Source organism: Hyperoodon ampullatus, assembly GCF_949752795.1.
Source record: "Hyperoodon ampullatus genome assembly, chromosome: 1".
NCBI classification, from domain to species: Eukaryota; Metazoa; Chordata; class Mammalia; order Artiodactyla; family Ziphiidae; genus Hyperoodon; species Hyperoodon ampullatus.
Window position 1 is genome coordinate 125,361,717 of NC_136914.1, and position 19,208 is coordinate 125,380,924.

General features: G+C 66.4%; 1 protein-coding gene across 5 annotated transcripts; it reads left to right on the plus strand.

The window, feature by feature from the left end:
- Positions 1 to 4,145: 4,145 nt before the first annotated feature.
- FGFR3 (fibroblast growth factor receptor 3) lies at positions 4,146 to 19,039 on the plus strand (the record flags this gene model as incomplete). 5 transcript variants are annotated; one of them, XM_079728493.1, is made up of 17 exons in its annotated part: positions 4,146 to 4,257; positions 9,636 to 9,902; positions 10,063 to 10,137; positions 11,723 to 11,895; positions 11,979 to 12,102; positions 12,179 to 12,369; positions 13,177 to 13,327; positions 14,589 to 14,779; positions 15,126 to 15,271; positions 15,622 to 15,743; positions 15,821 to 15,931; positions 16,005 to 16,195; positions 16,277 to 16,399; positions 16,479 to 16,549; positions 16,760 to 16,897; positions 17,059 to 17,164; positions 17,278 to 19,039. In XM_079728493.1, 17 exons carry the CDS (start codon positions 4,146 to 4,148, stop codon positions 17,422 to 17,424), a joined length of 2,439 nt encoding a protein of 812 aa, XP_079584619.1. In that variant the 3' UTR covers positions 17,425 to 19,039. The 5 variants fall into 5 exon arrangements, with proteins under 5 accessions (XP_079584619.1, XP_079584621.1, XP_079584622.1 ...); XM_079728495.1 differs by lacking the exon at positions 13,177 to 13,327 and adding an exon at positions 13,999 to 14,143 and having other exon boundaries at positions 15,123 to 15,271; XM_079728496.1 differs by lacking the exon at positions 13,177 to 13,327 and adding an exon at positions 13,999 to 14,143.
- Between the last annotated feature and the right edge of the window lie 169 nt (positions 19,040 to 19,208).

Here is a 19,208-nt window from a genome sequence, read left to right on the forward strand (position 1 = left end):
TGCTCATTCTTCTTTGTGGGGAGGGGGCTGCCAGCTCAGCCCAGTTCAGCCGGGGGTCCTCTTCCTCCATCCCTTGGCGACCTGCCCTGGTCCCTGGGGCCCAACCCCTGGACCCTGACAGTAGGCAGGGGTAGCAGTGGTTTCCAGAGAAGGTGGGGACATGTGTTGGGAGATGGGGAGTTCCAGGAAGACCAAGCAGCCCCCACTGGGGGTCCCAAGAGCCTCCTGGAGAAGTGGACTGGGCACAGGAGACCTGAAGCCCCCTTGGGGCCTGAGTCTCCCCCATTCCTGCACTGAGCCTTGTGGCAGGGCCGAGAGAAGCTCCCACCAGCAGCCCCTCCCTGGGCCGGGCACTCCATCCTGAGTCCCTGAGGGGGGCTGAGCAGGAAGCTCTGGCCAGGGCTCCCCCTGCCCTGGTTCCCAGGCCTGGCTCCGGCCTCGATGGGCACCTATTGGGCACCGTGGCAGCCGCGGCCTGCCAGGAGTCCTGAGGATGGCAGGCGAGGTGGAGACTCAAGTCCACACCAGGAACATCCCCATTGCTGAGTGCACCTCACCGCCATGATCCCAGTATCAGCCCAGGCCTGGAAGGGGAGGTAAGGAGGGGCAGATGCAGGGCTGGCTGTTGACAGCCTGCTGTGATCCCAGCGCCCAGGGCACACAGAAGCCCGCTCACCAGCACAAGCCCCAGCAAGCTGGGCGCCCAGCTCTGACTCACCGACCAGGCTGGGCTGGGCTGGGCTGCCCGTCAGACCCCACTCTTGCCTCGCCCTCAGCCTCACCTTCACTCCCCGTGCTGCGGTCCTTGGGAGATGGAGTGGGAACTTCGGGAGGGAGTGTGGGGGGGTGTCAACACCACACCTTGGGCTCCAGTGGGCCTGAGGAGTGCCTACCACACCGGGGTGCCAGGAGGACTGAACCAGGCCATTCCAGAAGGGTCTTGGGGGAAGTGCTCTGTCAAGAGGGCCATGATGAAATAGTGACTACCAACGGGTCCTTTAGAGGCAGCTTCGCCCAGCTCTGGGAAACAGGGCGCAGGCGCACTGAACACGGCTCGCCCCGCATCTGGGGAAGGCCCCGCGGAACAACTGGCTCCAGCTGAACGGGCTGACTTGGAAACAATAATTGTGAACAGGGCCTCCCTGGTGGCGCAGTGGTTGAGAGTCCGCCTGCCGATGCAGGGGATACGGGTTCGTGCCCCGGTCTGGGAGGATCCCATATGCCGCGGAGCGGCTGGGCCCGTGAGCCATGGCTGCTGAGCCTGCGCATCCGGAGCCTGTGCTCCGCAACGGGAGAGGCCACAACAGTGAGAGGCCCGCATACCACAAAAAAAAAAAAAAAAAAAATTGTGAACAATAAAATTATTTTGTCAAGAATAATAAAACTGCCTTCAAGCAATTCCCTCCCCCCGGTGGCGAGGGTGGGACAAAATGGGCAGCGACTCCTCCGGGGTTCGCAAGAGGCAGCGCTCAGACCCTCTGGAAGCAACTGGGCAGAGTCAGCAGCCAAGAACCGTGCAAATGCTCCTGAACTTTGACCTAAATGCCACCAGACAGTGCCACTGGAAACAGGCCGTAGTGAAGGGACCACTTCAAACTGTGGGCGGCACCAAAGAAACCAGCCACTGTGAGGTGTATGAAGGGCAGGATGGGGGCCTCTGAAAGGGAGATCCATGTTCTGACCCCCGGAATCTGGGAATTTGACCTTATTTGGAAAAAGAGTCTTTTGCAGTCATTATGTTAAGCTCTTGAAATCAGGAGATCAGCTTGGATTATCTGGGTGGCCCTACATCTGATGACAAGTGTCCTTATAAAATAGAAGAGAAGCCATGTGACTATGGGGGCAGAGATTGGAGCGATGCAGCCACAAGCCAAGGGATCCAGGAACCACAAGAGGCAGGAAGAAGCGGGAAGGATCCTCCCCTAGAGCCTGGGGCGGGGCCGGGGGGAGGTGGGAGCAGGTGGGAGGAATGGCCCCACCTTGATTTCAGACTGCTGGCCTCAGAACGGGGAAAGACTAAATTTCAGGCAACTAGTTTGTGGAAATTTGTGACAGCAGCCCTAGGAAAGGAATCTAGGGTGTCTAGTACCTAGGGGTCAACTGAAGCCTGTCACTGGAGGAAGAGGGGGGCTCGCGCCCATCTTCAGGAACAGTGGAAGTGCCCGTCTCCCTCTCCTGCTTGGGCTGCCCATTGGCCAGACCCACACAGAAGCTGATGATGCCCCTGGCCAGTCTGGGGGACATGGGTTTGACCAGAGCAGACAACGCGGGCAGCATACAGCAGAGGCGCTCATCTGTCGGGTGGGCACAGAGGCGTGGGATCTTCCGGGGTCCTGAGTCTAGCCTCAGAGGCTGGTGTGTCTCCAGGCTGCACCTGGAGCTGTAGGATGGCAGGAGCAGCAGTTCACAGAGGGGCTTTCATTGTCCATTTCCCTGATGGGCAAACTGAGTCCAAGAAGCCACAAGCCAGATGGGCCAGAGGCAGTTGGCTGGGGCAGCCCAGAGCCAAGCCAGGTCACCCTCTCCCCTGTCTGGCTGCTGCAGGTCCCCGCATCCCCGGGCTTGCCTGAAAGTGGGAGAAGAGCTCTCTTCCTTGTGAAGGGGGACACAGAAGCCACAGCCACATTGGTCCTCCTGCCCTGCAGTGCCCCAGGACCCCGCACATCCCTGGCAGCTCAGGCTCTGCCACCAGCTCCCCCCCTCGGCCTTCCTCCGAGCCCTAGGGTTGGCATCCCCCACCCAGGGCCCCCCAGCGCTGCTCTCCATTCTGATGTCTGGCAAGTACCCCATCTCCAAACTTTTTCCTCCTGGGGTAGTGGGGGTAAGTGAGCCTCTCTGGCGAGGCACTCACGCAGCTGAGCTCCGCGTGTACAACAGTCGCTTAATAAACGCAGGGGCGAGCCCGCAGCTCCCGGAGTCCCCTCGCGTTTCAACCCCAGGCGGGCAGGCAGAAGTGTCCTTCGCCCCCAGGATTTCTGTGCTGCTCACGCCTCCGGGCTCAGCCTGTGCAGCTCCTCTGTGAAGCCTCCCTGACACGTTTCACCCACAGAGACCACCCCTCTCTACACCGCCCCCTCCCTCCCAGCCTTCCGGGGCCTGAGCCCCTGGTGGGCGGCCGGGTGCTAACCGGGACTGCGCGCTGTGCAAATAGAAGCCTGCGCTCGGGCTCTCTGTGCGCCCGCCCCGCGCGGGGCCGCCCTCAGCGCAGGGCCCAGCGGTGCGACTGGGGGCCTCGCCGCGGAGCCGCGCTCCCACGCCCTCCGAGACCGCCGGGCGCCCCCATCCCGCCCCGCCCCCTCTAATCCCCTCCGCGGGCAGAGGCGAGGCTAGCCGCGGTCCCGCCCCCGGACCGCCCCAGGGGAGGGGCGTGTCCCCGCGCCCGAGCGGGCCAGAGCGGGCGTGGCCGGGGCGGGGCGGGGCGGGGCGGGCGCAGGCCGGCCCCCACTGGCTGCCGCGCGCCGGGCAGCCCGGGCTCAGTGCGCGGTGGCGGCGGTGGCGGCGGTGGCGGCGGCGGCGGCGGCGGCGCGGGTAGCTGGCGCCGCGCGGTCCAGCTCGGCTGGGCGCACGGACGCACCGCCGAGCAGACGGCCGGAGGGACGGGGCGCAGGCGCTGGGCCGGCGGGCAGCGATCGCGAGCCAGAGCCGCGCTCAGTGAGTCGGGTGCCCGCTGCTGCCAGGTCGGTGCGTGGGGACCCGGCGGGCGCGAGGGGTCCAGGCGGGCGCGCGGCAGGTCCAGAGCGCGCGGCGGGCTCGGATCCCGAGCGGTCTCTGCGGCGGGGCCCGGCCGGGGCGCGGGCTTCCAGCTCTGGAAAGTTTGCAGCCGCCGCCGCCGCCGCCCTGGGAGGGCTCTGCAGCAGCCAGGGAGGGAAGGGGGAGGGAGGGACCGCGGCGGGGAGGCGGCGGCCGGCGCCAGGCGGCCCGGGAGCCCTGGGCGGCGGCGGCGGGCGGGGCGGACGGGGATCGGAGGGGCCAGGGCGCAGGAGCCCTGCCACCGCCGCCTCCGCCCCTGCGCGCCCGAGTAACGAGTTGCCTGCCTCCTCCAACAGACTCCCGAGTGGCTTCCTCCCGCCGGTGCCAGAACCGGGCCATGGGGGGCAGCATGCTGGCGCGCGCCGCCTGAGGACGTCGTAACACCCGCCCCAGCTATGGGCGCCCCGGCTTGCGCCCTCGCGTTCTTTGTGGCCGTGGCAGTCGTGATGACTGGCGCCGTCTCCGGGTCCCCGGGCATGGAGCAGCGCGTCGTGCGGAGAGCAGCAGGTACGGAAGGACCCGACGGGTACTGGGGAGGGGCACGGGGCCCCGGCAGGCAGAAGCGTCGGGGCCGGGGAACGGGCGCCTGGGTGGGTGTGGGGCGCCGGAGATCTGAGTGGGCCCCAGGGCTTGCTCTGGGCTGGCATAGCGGGGCCAGCGTCCGGGTTTCTGCCGCCCTCCCTCCCCGGGGATCGGGGCCAGAGCTGGCGCGGCAGTTTGTGGGGCGCCTGGAGCCGCAGGGCTGCCACCCAAGTGCGAGGCTGCGGCGGCGAGCCGGGCACCGCGGTGGCGTCCGCAACCCCCGCCCCCAGCGGTTCCCCAGTGGGGCGCAGCCTGCTCCCGGGCGCTGTCGGGAGGGCTCGGGGACTGCGTTTCCACGATTCCCATTGTTCCGTGGGTTCTGCACTGACGGATAGTTTCTGCTGTTGGTACCTCTCCCCCAGCCCCCTTCGGGCCCCAGTTCGTGGCCAGCATCAGCCAAAGCGAGAGGTTGGACTTTGGAGGGAGGGTATGAGAGTGCGTCAGCCCGGGGCCGGGGCCAGCCTCTCAGTGGCCTGTATGACCAGGTGACACCTAGTGCCTCCGTTTCCCCCCACCCAGCTCTCATGCCCTGTGAGTTAAGATGACTGCCCCCAGGGGTGCGCAGCGAACGCCAGGCGGGGGCCGGGAGGTGAGAGGGCGGATGTCCGAGCGATGTGGAGCCACGGAACCCCGCTGGCGGTCAAGGTCCAGCGGGACGTCGAGGGTCTGCGAGGAGGGCCCGTAGAGCCTGGGCAGGGGCGGGGCGGGAGCGCGTCTTGGCACCGGGCCCTGCCCCGCACACGCACAAGGCCCTCGAGGTGCAGCGCGCGCTGCCCCACGCTGCGCCCGGCCGAGCGCTCCGGGTGCCCACGCCCCGCACACGCGCTGCCAGGCCCCCGGCGGCGGCCGGGCAGAGAGGAGAGGCCGGGTAGGAGGCCGTAGGGAGCCCGACCCCTGGAGACCGCCAACTCCGGGGCGCTGGCGAGGACCGGCGCGGGCGAGGGGGCTGCGCGCACCGCTGTCCCCAGCCCGGCGGCCGCGCGGAGGGAGGCCTTCGCCCGGTGAGCTCACGCCCCACCCGGGCGAGACCCGAACAGCCGCTCCTTTGTACCTCGGCGCGGCCACAGACCGCGCATTGATGGCGGCCGGGCTTCGCGGGGAGGTGTGAGTCGAGCGGCTGCGGGCGCGCAGTGCCAGGGAGGCGGCGGCCGCGGGCTGGACGGAGGCAGATGGCGGCCCGCCCCTCCCTGCGTCCCCCGCGCCCCTTCCTCCGGCGGCGGCTGCGGCCTCCCGGAACAATGTCATTTTTTTATGAATGAAAGTGGGCTCGGCGCTTGAATGTGCGTGTCATTCAGCGGCGTGACAGAGGCCGTCGGGAGGTCAGGGCGCGCTTTTAGCGCTTGCTAGGGCGGCCCCCGCTTCCAGGGGCGCAGAATAGGCGGCCGCGGGGGGAGCCCCGAATTAGCATTCGCATTCAGATAAAGATATTACTCCCTACGGCCGGGGAATGTCAACTAGCCCCGGGGGAGGGGCGGTGGGCGGAGCTCCAGACCTCCCGGACCCCCTGCGGCGCGGAGGTGGGGCAGTGGCCCCCTCCTTCCCCGCCTCGGGGAACTGGCAGCGCCCCCACCAGATGCGGGCCTGGGGTAGAGCGTCCTGAGGACCCCCCCACCAGGGGCTGGGGTGCCCGCGCACCGGGGCCCCTGTCCCCGCAGTAAAGTTGGTGAAACAGGTAGTGAGTTGATAGGTCAATAAACCTAATCCGGTTCCTGAAGGAGCTGGGCCACCGGCCAGGCAGTAAAAATACAAAGGCCTCGTGAAATTTACAAAGGTCCCAGCCTGGCACTTTCCCGGGGAACATAAATTACGGAGCCGGAGCTGGTAGGGGTCACGGACACTGGGGAAGGTGTCCGCTGCTGGACTGCCCTGGCCACCCCAGGCCCCGCCAGGGCAGCCTCCATTTCCACACGAAGCCACTGGCGGGGGCCCCTACCAGGCAGGAAGGTTGATGGGGACCCACCCACCCAGGAGGGGTCTCTGGGGGGGTGCAGGGCACTTCCCAGGAAGGCACTGGCTGCACCCTCCCCCACCTGCTCCTCATCAGGGCTGGACTTTGAGCCCCACGGGCCTCTGGGTGGTTCATTAACCTGGGCTGAGCCTGAGGCTGGACTTCTGGCCTCTGAGCCCCTGCATTGAGCCAAGGATGCCCCCGCCCCCCCAGACCCTCAAGTCCCACTTGGGGCCCTATCTGGGGCCTGGTACGCCCCATTTTACAGTTGAACCTAGAGAGGAGCTAGGGGTCTCCTTGAGCGGGTGGCCAGGCCGGCCTGAGTGATTTACAAGTGAATGAACGGTGAGGAGCCTCTTCAGGCTGGGGGACCAGGGGGCTCCCTGACCCCAGGCCCTGCTGGGCCCGAGGCTGCTGGCTGCCCACCCTGGTTCTGGTTGCTTTCCTGCAGCCTCAGTTTCCTCGCCTGTGCAGGATAACGGAAGGGTTGTTGGAGGATTAGGCTGGATAATCCTGTAAACCCTCATTAGTCCGCCAGGTCTCCGGATCCCACCCCCTTTTTTTTTTTCTCACTTTGTTATGAAACTTTTCATATTGTTTCCGGGTGGGGAGGTGACTGGGGAGGCAGGAAGGCCATGACTTCAGGGTCCCTTTGGGGCGCGCCTCCCGGCTATTTAAAGCACGTACCTGGCATCAGAGAGCTTCACGCATATCCTGAACCAGAGGGCTTTGCTCTTCCTCCGTCGTCAGCTCCAGTCGGCTCCTTTGAATCGGGTCTGGATTTGATGCTTGTTCCCTGGGGTCTCCTCCAGGCCCCTCTCATGGAGGGTGGCCCGACCCTTGCACACCCCACATGCATTGAGTGGGTCTCAACTGTAGTGACCCCAAACCGGGAGCGAGTTTCCCCCAGCAGGGGTCGCGGCTCTCCAGAGCAGACTGGCTCCGCTCCGGCTGCGGCCTGGTGGACATCAATCCTGGGGTGTAGCCCCGGGGCAGGGGGGGTCTCGCGCCCCCTATTTTCACCGGCTCCAGTGCTTTAACTGCTTGGGGTGGCCCCCCTGGCCCGCCAGTGAGGGAAACTGAGTCACGGGGCCCATGAGTGGCAGAGTCAGGAGGATTCTGGGCCCGGGAGATGTGCCCGAAGGCCCGGCTTGGCCCCTCCAGGACACAGTACCCCTTGGCGGCCCCCTCACCGAGCTCAGGCCTTTGGCGGGGGTGCAGGCTGGAACAGGTGCTGTGGGACCCACAGGGGCGGACGTTCCGCCTCTGCCCACCCCCGCATGGCATGTGGGCACCGACCATGGCACAGACGACATTTGTCTTCCGACGTGTGTGGCGCCAGTGCCTGTGTGGGTGTGGACGGGCCCCCTTTTGTTGATCAAGAAAGCCTCCTTCCTGAGGCCATTGTGGTGGGAGCTGAGTAGCCCACAGCATGTGCCCTCACCGCCCCTAGGCAGAGTGCCCCCTCGGGCCCTGCCCATCACTCTGTGTCCCCCTGCCTGACGCCACCGCCGCCACCCCCTTGGCGTTGCCTGGTCTCCCCCGGGTCCTCTGTGGCGCAGAGTGGATTGGATCTGCAGGAAGTGGAGGTGCTACTGCCGTCCCTGCCCTGGTCTGGAGGTCCCTGGCCTCTACGGCCACCTAGTGGGGCAGGGTGCTGGGCAGGTCAGGGGCCGGCCCTCGGCAGAGTGCAGGGCCCTCTGTGCCCCAACACCGGCCAGTGGCTGCCGGCCGTGGCTGGCCCGGAGGCCGTGCTGGGTCATCCCAGCCCCCTGCTGGACCAGGTTGAAGCGAATACTTGTGCGGATGGCTTGACCTGCCTTCGCCACCCAGACCAAACCGGAACCAACCACTGTTGCCCTTGGGCCGGGGCCTGGGGCTGAGGCAGCCACAGCCAGCCTGTTCTTGGCCCTCTGGGGGGCCTCAGCCGGCTCCCGGCACTGGGTGGTCCCCACATAACACCGTGGCCAGGACTGGGGGTCTGGAAGTCAGGCCAGGAGCCCCCTGACTCTGGGAACCCTGGGGATGCAGACCCCATGGGCGCTTCAGGGACCCTTCTGGTGGGCACCGAGCTTGTGGAACCTCCTGAGGTGGGGGGCAGAATGGGGCCCGTCAGAGGAGCCAGAGACTGGCGTGGCCAGAATGGGCAGCTGGGCCCTCGAATCTAGGCCGTGCGTCGGCAGAATGACAAGTAACGGTGTGACCAACCCAGCTGGGTCTGCGTGGTGGGACCACCCACCCCTGTCCCGGGCCCAAAGCCCAGGCTGCCTGCCTGCGCCCTGCATTGTCCAGCTCTGGCAGGGAGACCTGGGGGGCTGGTCAGCCCCTGGGTCCCAGGCCTTGTTGGTCCCTTGGGATCTGGGCAGCCACTGGTCAGGGGAGGGGCACAGGGACCACAGTGGACATCCGCCCTCGGCAAGGACCCTCCACCCCGACTTCTCGGCACCTGCGGGGAGAGGTGGGCCGGGCCTCCTTAGCCTGGCCTGACGGTCCCTGCTCTGGCCTCGCCGCCAGCCGAGTCTGCAGTCTTCCTCCCCTCGCCTGTGTCCTCATCTGTAAGATGAGGGGTCCTAGGTCCCCTCACCCCACTGGCCTGTGAGGCCCCACTGGCCAGAACTGGTACCATGTCTATGTATTTCTAGTCTCCTTCTGGGTATGTGTTCTCTCTAATTTACTGCTGAGGTGTAGTCTGAGTCGGGGTTCAGGCTGTTCATGCCCCTGAGAGCCTCCACTCTGGGCTGGCCTTGCCTGCGTCAGCTTGGAGCTGTTCTGGAAGGCTTGGGGGTGTTGTCTGACTGCCGCGCTCCCTTCTGGTGCTGGGCAGGTCCCGAACTGGTTTTGAAGCCAAGATGAGGGGTGGGGAGCACCAAGTGGGAGCCCCCTCCTGGGATGAATTGTCTTGTCACTACCCCGGTCATCCCCACCTCTGAGCCTCTGTTTTAGCTGAGGTCGGCCAAAGACAGCACGCCCACCTCCTGCTTTGCTGCTGCCCGTGAGGTCGGAGCGGATGTTGCATTTCTAAGTCACTGAAAAGAATCACAGGAAAACTGGACACTCTGAAATCGGAGTGTCCGTGTCCACATACAGTGCTGGACTGGAGCGGCCCCTCCGTGTCCTCGCGTGTTCTCTACGTAAGCACTACCACGGCAGGGTCGTCCTCGGGACGGAGACCTGTTGGCACTTTGAACAGTGCCCGCGCCCCGGCCCTGTGGGACAGTCGGCAGGGCCACAGGCTCTTCCCTCTCCTGGGCCCACCTCAGACCCCCCAGGCCCCAGACGGCCCCCGGCTGTGGCCTCCCCCCGGCGCCCCTGGTTTGGGGTGCACCTGCCTCATGGGCCCCCATCTTGCCCGCAGAGGTCCCGGGCCCTGAGCCTGGCCAGCAGGAGCTGGTCTTTGGCAGCGGGGACACCGTGGAGCTGAGCTGCCACTTGCCCGCGGGGGCTCCCTCAGGGCCCACGGTCTGGGTGAAGGACGGCGTGGGGCTGGCGCCCTCAGACCGCATCCTGGTGGGGCCGCAGCGGCTGCAGGTGCTCAACGCCTCCCATGAGGACGCCGGGGCCTACAGCTGCCGCCAGCGCCTCTCGCAGATTGTCCTGTGCCACTTCACCGTGCGCGTGACAGGTAGGGCCTGCTGGGGCCCACGACGCTCCCGAGCGGCACCGTGCCCTAGGGTCCTGGTGGTCGTGGGGGAGAGGAGGCCCCCAGGAGGCGCCGTTGGAGTGAGGGGCCCCTGCCTGCTTGCGGGGCCACCTCCCATATTTCCCTCTCGCCTGCGCTACAGATGCTCCGTCCTCAGGAGACGATGAAGATGGGGAGGACGAGGCCGAAGACACAGGTGAGACCGGGTTCCAGGCACGTGGGGCTGCCCAGGGCTGGGGACCGACCTCCCACCTGGGGCCCTGCTCACCAGGCAGGGGAGAGACCAAGGTCTGTGGGCCACCTCCGTGGGGACCCCTTAGTGTGGGGTGGTAGCGATGCATGCCCAGCTCTGGGCTCCGGGTGGCAGGTGACAGGTGGGATGGGGCACCGTGCTGTGGGGAGGGGACCAGGGCCCAGGGCTCCAGGAGCAGCCGGGGGACCCGTGTGGCCGGGGCTGGGGGAGCGAGGCCTGTAGGCGAGGTGGCCCGTCCCACGTGTGACTGAGACAGGGCAGGCGGCAGTGGACAGAGGGGTCAGGGCCAGTGGGGGGCGACTGAGACAGTGCTGGTGGGAGAGGAGCATGGCGCTGAGCACCAGGGACAGCAGGTCCGGGCGTATTCACTGTGAAGGGTCTGCCGGTGGTGCTTTCCGGTGACAGGCTGAGGGTGACAGCGCCCAGGTACTTGGGCCTGGAACAGTGAGCAGCATGGGCTTTGCCCAGCGGGCAGGGGCCGGGGAGGTGACATCTGGTTTTGGAGGAGCTGAGTTTGAGATGCCCCGAGATGCGGGACGGGGGTGAGGGCCGTGGCGGGTGCCCTGCCGCCTCCCGCCTGTCCGCTGTGTGTCCCGCTCAGTCTGGCCGTCCCAGGCAGGGGGTTGGCGTTCTTCTTCCTGAGTGGGCTCAGGGACACTGAGCAGGGTTGCTGGCAGAGCTGCCTTCCTGAAGGCATCGTGGTCTCCAGTCCCAGGGAACAGCCCCTCCCTGCCGGGCTCCCTGGGCCACCCTGGGGTCTCTGACACTGGCCCCCGGAGCTCTGGAGGCGCCTCTCCCTGGTGCCTGCCCACACTGCTCCCCACCCGGGCTTCAGCACCCTCTCGGAGATGGCAGCAGGGTCGCGGGGAAGGGCTCCCTCCCTCCTGGGGACACCCACCCAGCCTCCCCGTGGTGGGAATGCAGCCTCACCCCAGCCCCAAGGGAGAAAAGCCAGTTGGGCTGTGAGGATGGGGGTGGGACGGTCCTGGAAAACAGGATGGGGGAGCAGGGCCTCCCAGACACCCTGTCACCGCGTCCCCACCTGGTGCCCAGGGTGCGGAGGGTGGTCCGGGGTCTCGCAGGTTCCAGTGGCTCCTGGCCGGTCTCAAGACTCGGGGTTCTGCCGGTGGCTGGGTCTTGCCTCCCGGTAAGCTCCCAAGGCCTGGCTCTGCCCGTGCATCCAGCTGGGCTTCCTAACGCGGCGTGACCTGGTCCCTCTGCGGGCTGCATCTCCCCTCTGATGGGCCTGCCTGGGTGGGTGGGTGCTCCCCTGGGAGGACGCCTTTGCGTCGTGAAGGCTCCTGGGCCGTGGTGTGGCACCCGGGGCCCTCTTGGCTGGAGCAGGCTTGAGGGAAGTGGACGGGAAGGGAGGGGACCTGGCTTTTGAATGCCGGGAGGTGGCACTGAGGCCACCGAAGCCTTGTCCAGCCCAGGCAGGGGTCTTCAAAAGGCCAACATTTCCTACACAGGAGGGGAGACTGAGGCTGGAGTGGGGCAGGCAGGCCTCTACTCCCACCCTGGTCACAGCCTTCCCGTGCCCCTCTGCCAGCAGGGGCCCCTTACTGGACGCGGCCCGAGCGGATGGACAAGAAGCTGCTGGCGGTGCCGGCGGCCAACACGGTTCGCTTCCGCTGCCCAGCCGCCGGCAACCCCACCCCGTCCATCTCCTGGCTGAAGAACGGCAAGGAGTTCCGAGGCGAGCACCGCATCGGGGGCATCAAGGTGGGCCCGGCGGGGGGCGCTGGGGCCTCGGCGCCGGCCAGCGGGGCACAGCCCGCCATCCACTCACCTGTGTCTACCTGCAGCTGCGGCACCAGCAGTGGAGCCTGGTCATGGAGAGCGTGGTGCCTTCGGACCGCGGCAACTACACGTGCGTCGTGGAGAACAAGTTTGGCAGCATCCGGCAGACATACACCCTGGACGTGCTGGGTGAGGCCCGGGCTGGCGGGTGCGGGCGGCAAGCGGGCGTGGGTCAGGCAGCCTCTGAGCACCCCCTGCCCCGCAGAGCGCTCCCCGCACCGGCCCATCCTGCAGGCGGGGCTGCCCGCCAACCAGACGGCGGTGCTGGGCAGCGACGTGGAATTCCACTGCAAAGTGTACAGCGACGCGCAGCCCCACATCCAGTGGCTCAAGCACGTGGAGGTGAACGGCAGCAAAGTGGGGCCCGACGGCACGCCCTATGTCACGGTGCTCAAGGTGGGTCCCACCGCTGGCTGGGTGGGGCAGGCGGGCTGGGGCGTGGGGGGCTCCTTGCAGGTGAGCCGTCAGGCCCGGCCCCTCAGGGGCCCCCTTCGCCGGGGACAGGGAGGGCATCCCAGGCAGGAGGCCTGTCGTGTTTAAGGGATGGGGGTCGGGGCACAGGCTTTGGACCTGCGGGGAGAAGCAGTGGGGGGTCGGTTCGGGAGGTGGGGCCCGGCCTGGCACGCCAGGACCTACAGTGAGCCCTGTGTCCTTGCGCCCTTATCTGCCTTCAGATGGCCACCCGCCCACCTCGCTGGGCCCTCAGGGCAGGACCGCCTGAGCTTTGTTCCCACAGCCCCGGGGGTGGGGGACCCCCGAGTTGGGGTGATTGCGACACTTGCAGCCCAAAGAGAAACATCTGTTTAGAGATGAGATGGGCCTGCGGGGCAGGAGCAGGGGTCCAGACAAGCCGCGGGGCGGTGCCGGGTGCTCTCGGCCCAGCCGTGTGGCAGCCGGGGCCCCCGCGGTGGGCAGCTCCAGTGCCCTGGGAGGGCCTCTCTGAGCGCCACCAGCCAGGGCTGTGCTCCGGGCTGTTGGGGTGGATGAGGGGAAGGCGCATCCGCCGAGACGACAGCCGCCGCTGTGAGGTGCCTGCAAGCCACCTCCAGGCAGCCTTCCTAGCTGGCACAGCCTAGTCCGCCCATCCGTTCCTTGGGGGTCTCAGAGCCTCAGAGCCTGGGGTCTAGACAGGCCCGCTCCTGCGCGGCCACTTCCATGCCCGGCGGGGCTTCCGCACCTGAGCCGGGTCTCTTGTCCCTGCAGTCGTGGATCAGTGAGAGTGTGGAGGCCGACGCGCGCCTCCGCCTGGCCAATGTGTCCGAGCGCGACGGGGGCGAGTACCTCTGTCGAGCCTCCAATTTCATAGGCGTGGCTGAGAAGGCCTTTTGGCTACGTGTTCACGGGCCCCAAGCAGGTAACAACTCTGTCCCACGCCTGCCTGGCACGCCGAGCTCCAGCTCCGACGCCCTGGCCCTGCGCCCACCTGCACGCCCCGCCGCTTGTGCCCCGTCCCCGGCTCACACTCTGCTCCTGGTGCGGCCACATCTGCGCCGCCTCTGCACCGCCGCCCCTCTGACCTCCGCCGTGACCGCCTGCTTTGAGCCCCCGTGGCCTGTGCTGACCCGCCTGCAGCCCCCCAACCCGTGTGCACTCCTTCCCACACCCCTGCCCCAGAGGACCTCAGCCCCGAGGCCGGGCCCGGAGAGCCCGTCTTCCGCTGCTCGCGCTCTGTGCTCTTCCTCCATTTCGCTCTCTCTGGCCCCGCCTCCCGCTGCTGCTTGCTTCCTGCCCGTCTCTCTGCCGCCTGCCTGCCTGCCCCCTCCTGGTGCGCGCTAACCCCTCCTGCTGTGCCGCCGGTCGCACGCCTGGCTCACCTGGGACAGAGGACTTGCCGGTGGAGGGACTGGCTTCGGGCTCGGTGTGGACGCACGAGGCAGAGGGCCCTCGGCCGCCGTGGCCGTGGCCGTGGTGGCGGTGGCGGCGTTTTCCTTGCAGCCTGGCTGGATCGTCGCCGCGTGGACTCTGGCTGTGGTGCCCGCGGGAGGTGCTGGCGCTCTCCTATCGCGCTCTGTTCTCTCTTTGTAGACGGCGGGCGCTAACACCACCGACAAGGAGCTAGAGGTTCTGTCCTTGCGCAATGTCACCTTTGAGGACGCGGGGGAGTACACGTGTCTGGCGGGCAATTCTATCGGGTTTTCCCATCACTCTGCGTGGCTGGTGGTGCTGCCAGGTACCAGCTCCTGCTGCGCTCGCTCTGCGCCTGTCCTCTCGGGGCTGCAGCTCGGGACACGCCAACGCCGCCGGGGACAGGCAGGGGACTGCAGAGCCCTCGAGCCAGGCCCTGTGCCTGGTATGGGGACAGAGCCCACACGGCCCTGTCTTGGCCCAGAGGGCCTCCCTCAAGCGCCCCATCCCAATGGGGTCCCCAGCAGCTGATACGGTGGCTTTGGTGTCTCCCGGGTGGCGGGTGAGGGTGCCGCTGGTTCCGCTGGGCTCTTTCTGTCCTGGGTCTGCCCCTCCTGGCCCAGGCATTTCTGGCTGCTGGACCTTCAACGAGTAGACCCTTCAGGCCTCAGCACCCGCACCAGGGGAGCTGAGCCCCCGGCCCGGCCCAGGGCGGCCCGCGGGGGCTCCTGAGAGGCTGGGCCAGGCCCCCAACGCCCGTGTCTTTGCAGCTGAGGAGGAGCTGGTGGAGGCTGGTGAGGCTGGCAGTGTGTATGCAGGTGTCCTCAGCTACGGGGTGGGCTTCCTTCTCTTCATCCTGGTGGTGGCCGCTGTGACCCTCTGCCGCCTGCGCAGCCCCCCCAAGAAGGGCCTGGGCTCGCCCGCCGTGCACAAGGTCTCCCGCTTCCCGCTCAAGCGACAGGTAACAGAAAGTAGATACCAGGTTCCGAGCCGCCCGTGCCCCTGTCCCGGCCTCCCGGGCTCCCACGCTCAGTCCCTTTTCTAGTGTCAAGGCCTGGGGCCTGGGGCCTGCCCGGGGACAGCCCCTCTGCTGTGGGGGGCGCTGAGCCCCCCCGGTCTCCGTGGTCACCGCACAGAGCCGGGTCACTCTGGGCACAACATTTTAGAAGTCTGCTCAGTGCTGCGCAGGAGTCAGGCAGCCATCCCAGGCCCAGCCTCGGCCTACGGTCCGAGGGGGCCGCACCCTCGCCCCCGCGCCCTGGTCGTGCGGCCCTGCGGCACCAACCTGCCCCTGCTGACCCAAGCAGGTGTCCTTGGAGTCCAGCTCGTCCATGAGCTCCAACACGCCTCTGGTGCGGATCGCCCGGCTGTCCTCGGGGGAGGGCCCCGCGCTGGCCAACGTCTCTGAGCTCGAGCTGCCTGCCGACCCCAAGTGGGAGCTGTCCCGGGCCCGGTAAGTGGTGTGCCAAGGCCTGGGGCCCTGGCCCGGGGGGACAGGGGGCGCACACACGGTGGGGGCCAGTGGCGGGGAGGGGCCCCACTCAGACCCGGCTACATTCAGATGGGAATCAGGTAGGCCACTGCCGGAGATGGGGCTGGGGAGTGGTGGGGAAGACCCGCCCCTGGAAAAGTGCTCTCACCGGCCCAGAGGTGGGGGGGTGCGAGGTCCTCCACCAGCATGAGCAGGGTCGCTGGGGCGAGGGTGGCGGGCTTCCTGGAGGCAGTGGCACTGCACCTCAGGCTGCCCGGGACAGTGCCTCGAGCGGGCGGGCGTGCTCATCGCTTCTCTGCTTTTGCCGCCAGGCTGACTCTGGGCAAGCCTCTCGGGGAGGGCTGCTTCGGCCAGGTGGTCATGGCAGAGGCCATCGGCATCGACAAGGACCGGGCTGCCAAGCCTGTCACGGTGGCGGTGAAGATGCTGAAAGGTGAGGGAGGGACGTGGCGAGGGGAGCCTGGGCCAGGCTGGGGCGGCCCAGCCTGATAACACCCCCTCCCCGCACAGATGACGCCACAGATAAGGACCTGTCGGACCTGGTGTCCGAGATGGAGATGATGAAGATGATCGGAAAACACAAGAACATCATCAACCTGCTGGGAGCCTGCACGCAGGGCGGTGGGTGCTGGGCCCACGGTGGGCGGCGGGTGGCCCCCAGGTGCAGCCCCCTCTGAGACCCCGGTGCCCGCAGGGCCCCTGTACGTGCTGGTGGAGTACGCGGCCAAGGGCAACCTGCGGGAGTACCTGCGGGCGCGGCGGCCCCCGGGCACGGACTACTCCTTTGACACTTGCCGGCTGCCCGAGGAGCAGCTCACCTTCAAGGACCTGGTTTCCTGCGCCTACCAGGTGGCACGGGGCATGGAGTACCTCGCCTCGCAGAAGGTGAGCACCGGCGGGGCCGGGCCGGGCGGGGGCGGAGGGAGCGGCCGGTGGCGACCGCCTCAACCCCGGTCCTGTCCCCAGTGCATCCACAGGGACCTGGCCGCCCGCAACGTGCTGGTGACCGAGGACAACGTGATGAAGATCGCGGACTTCGGCCTGGCCCGCGACGTGCACAACCTCGACTACTACAAAAAGACCACCAATGTGAGTCCGGCCCGGGGAGGGTGGGGGACTCGAGCCCGGAAAGCGCCTGGCGGTCAACAAGCCCCCTTCCTCCTCCCAGGGCCGCCTGCCCGTGAAGTGGATGGCGCCCGAGGCCTTGTTTGACCGCGTCTACACCCACCAGAGTGACGTGTATGTGGCCCCCAGACCCGGGCGGGGGTGGGGTGGAGAGCCGGGCGGGGCACAGGCCACACCAGGGCAGGGGCCGGGGAGCTGTGAGGCAGAGCTGGGCACCATCGGTAGCCCCCTGCCCCCCACTGGGGTCTGTTTTGGGGCTTCCGCGTGCACGGGGGACCGCGGGCGGCAGGGTGGGTTGATGGTGCCGTGCCCCGCCGCCCACAGCTGGTCCTTCGGGGTCCTGCTCTGGGAGATCTTCACGCTGGGGGGCTCGCCGTATCCCGGCATCCCCGTGGAGGAGCTCTTCAAGCTGCTGAAGGAAGGCCACCGCATGGACAAGCCGGCCAACTGCACGCACGACCTGTGAGTGCGCGCGCCCACCTGTCACCTCGGGACCCCGCTGGACCCCCACTGACCCCAGCCCCCGGGCAGGGGGAGGGCTGGCCTCGAGGCTGTTCCCAAGCGAGGGGGACTGGCGCCGGTGTGCGGGCGCAGGGCAGGGCCCACCTGAGTGCCGTCCCCAGGTACATGATCATGCGCGAGTGCTGGCATGCCGTGCCCTCCCAGAGGCCCACCTTCAAGCAGCTGGTGGAAGACCTGGACCGCGTACTCACCGTTACATCCACCGACGTGAGTGCAGGCCCCGCTGCCGCCCCCCGCCCCCCCTCCCCCGCCCCGGGCCTGGATGGCTCAGGAGTTGGAGGTGGCATAGCACTGACCGCACCCCCCCGGCTCGCCCGCAGGAGTACCTCGACCTATCGGTGCCCTTTGAGCAGTACTCGCCGGGCGGCCAGGACACCCCCAGCTCCGGCTCCTCAGGGGACGACTCCGTGTTCGCCCATGACCTGCTGCCCCCGGCCCCACCAGGCAGCGGGGGCTCGCGGACGTGAAGGGCCGCGGCCTGCGGGCCAAGCACCCATTAACGTGAGAGCGGACCCCAGCCCGCTGTGCTGCCGCAGGTGTGCCGTGACCAACGGGTCTCACCGGCCTGGGCTCAAGACCTGGAACTGGTGGGCAGATGGACAGACAACTTCCACGTGTGTGCGTGTGTGCATGCGTGTGTGCTCTGGGGTCCCCGGCGTGCCCGCCCTGCTGTACGGTGACCTCCTGGCCACCTGGGCCGGCAGCACCGGTGGACCGGACGTAGAATGTAAGGGGCTCCTCCTGTGGGGCCCCTCAGGGCGGGGAGCCGGGCCCCTCCCCAGGCTCCCCTGACCCCCGCTGCCACCCCACAGGGAGCATCGGGGCGGGCCGGGCTCCAGTGTCCAGAGTGGGCTGATGCACCCCCTCCAAGTGCCCAAGCTGAGCCTACAGGGAAGCCCCCATGTGGCACACCTCCCACCCAAGTGGCACCTTGCGCCTGGGGTGAGTGTTAGCGGCTCCCCACCTCCAGGCCTCCCCACTTCCCACCCTGCCCCTCAGAGACTGAAATTACGGGTACCTGAAGGCGGGAGCCTTTAACTTCTATCCGAAAGGTTTATTCCAGAAATGAGTGTACATTTATATAAACAGATGCTGTGTATATGATATACACATACATATATATATAAATATCTATATGGAAAAGGAAGGCTGGTACAACTGAGGCACGGGACCCTGATGGTGCAGGGGCGGGGGTGCCCTAGTCGAGGGAGGCCCCCTGGGGGGCTCGCTGTTGAGACACACGCAAAAACCAGCAGAGGTTGGAGGGGCTTTTCTGGCACCGCAGTTTTGTTTTAAAAATTGTTCCTGGACCTGTATGTTTTTAAAGCTATTTATCGACCCCCAGAGCCCGTGTCCCCGTCACTCCCCAGGCTCCTAGCATTCAGCCAGCTGCACGGCAGAGGCTTAAGTTTTAACTTATTAACAGTGAGATGGTTTATGCTTTGTTTAGGGGCATTGCTGAGGGTGTGTCCAGCCCACACCCCAAGGCCAGAGCCAGCCCCCTGGCACCCTAAAGGGTCGTTAATAGTTTGAGATGATTCCGTGAGGATATTTTATTTCCTTTGGCCTTCTTTTGCAGGAGAAGTAGATTTCTATAGGATTTTTCTTTAGGAGATTTATTTTTTTAGACTTCAAAGCAAGCTGGTATTTTCATACAGGTTCTTCTAATTGCCATGTGTTCCAGGCGGGGAGGCAGTTTCGGGGGGCGGGGGCAGCCCTGCATGCAGGTTCAGGTGTTATTAGATCTTACAAGTTTTTATATATATATATATATATATATATAAAAATAATTTATTGAGTTTTTACAAGATGTATTTGCTGTAGATTTAACACTTCTTACGCAATGCTTCTAGACTTTTGTAGCCCGGACTGCTACCTTTCAAAGCTTGGGAGAGAAAGCCACAAATTCAGTTTTGTTACTTTTTGTACCGTTAATGGCCCTGAGTTTGGGCGGCTATTCTCTGCTTGTCAGCGGGCTCAGAGTGGTCTCGGTGCTCGGGGCCCCCAGCCTTGTGGGGGCCAAAGGTTTGGCCCAAACCAGCAGACGTGCTTTCCAAAAAATAAACAGACAACTGGTTCAGATACATGCTTTCTTGTTTCCTGGAGTCCCGGGCAGCTCCCGGGTGCTCACTGCCCACCTGGGACAAGTCCTGTCATCTGTCCCCTGAGGAGGGAGGGGTCACTAGTTGCTGCTGGAGCAACAGCTGCAGGGGTGGGGGCCCCAGACTAGACTGGCTGCCTGGGTCTTGCG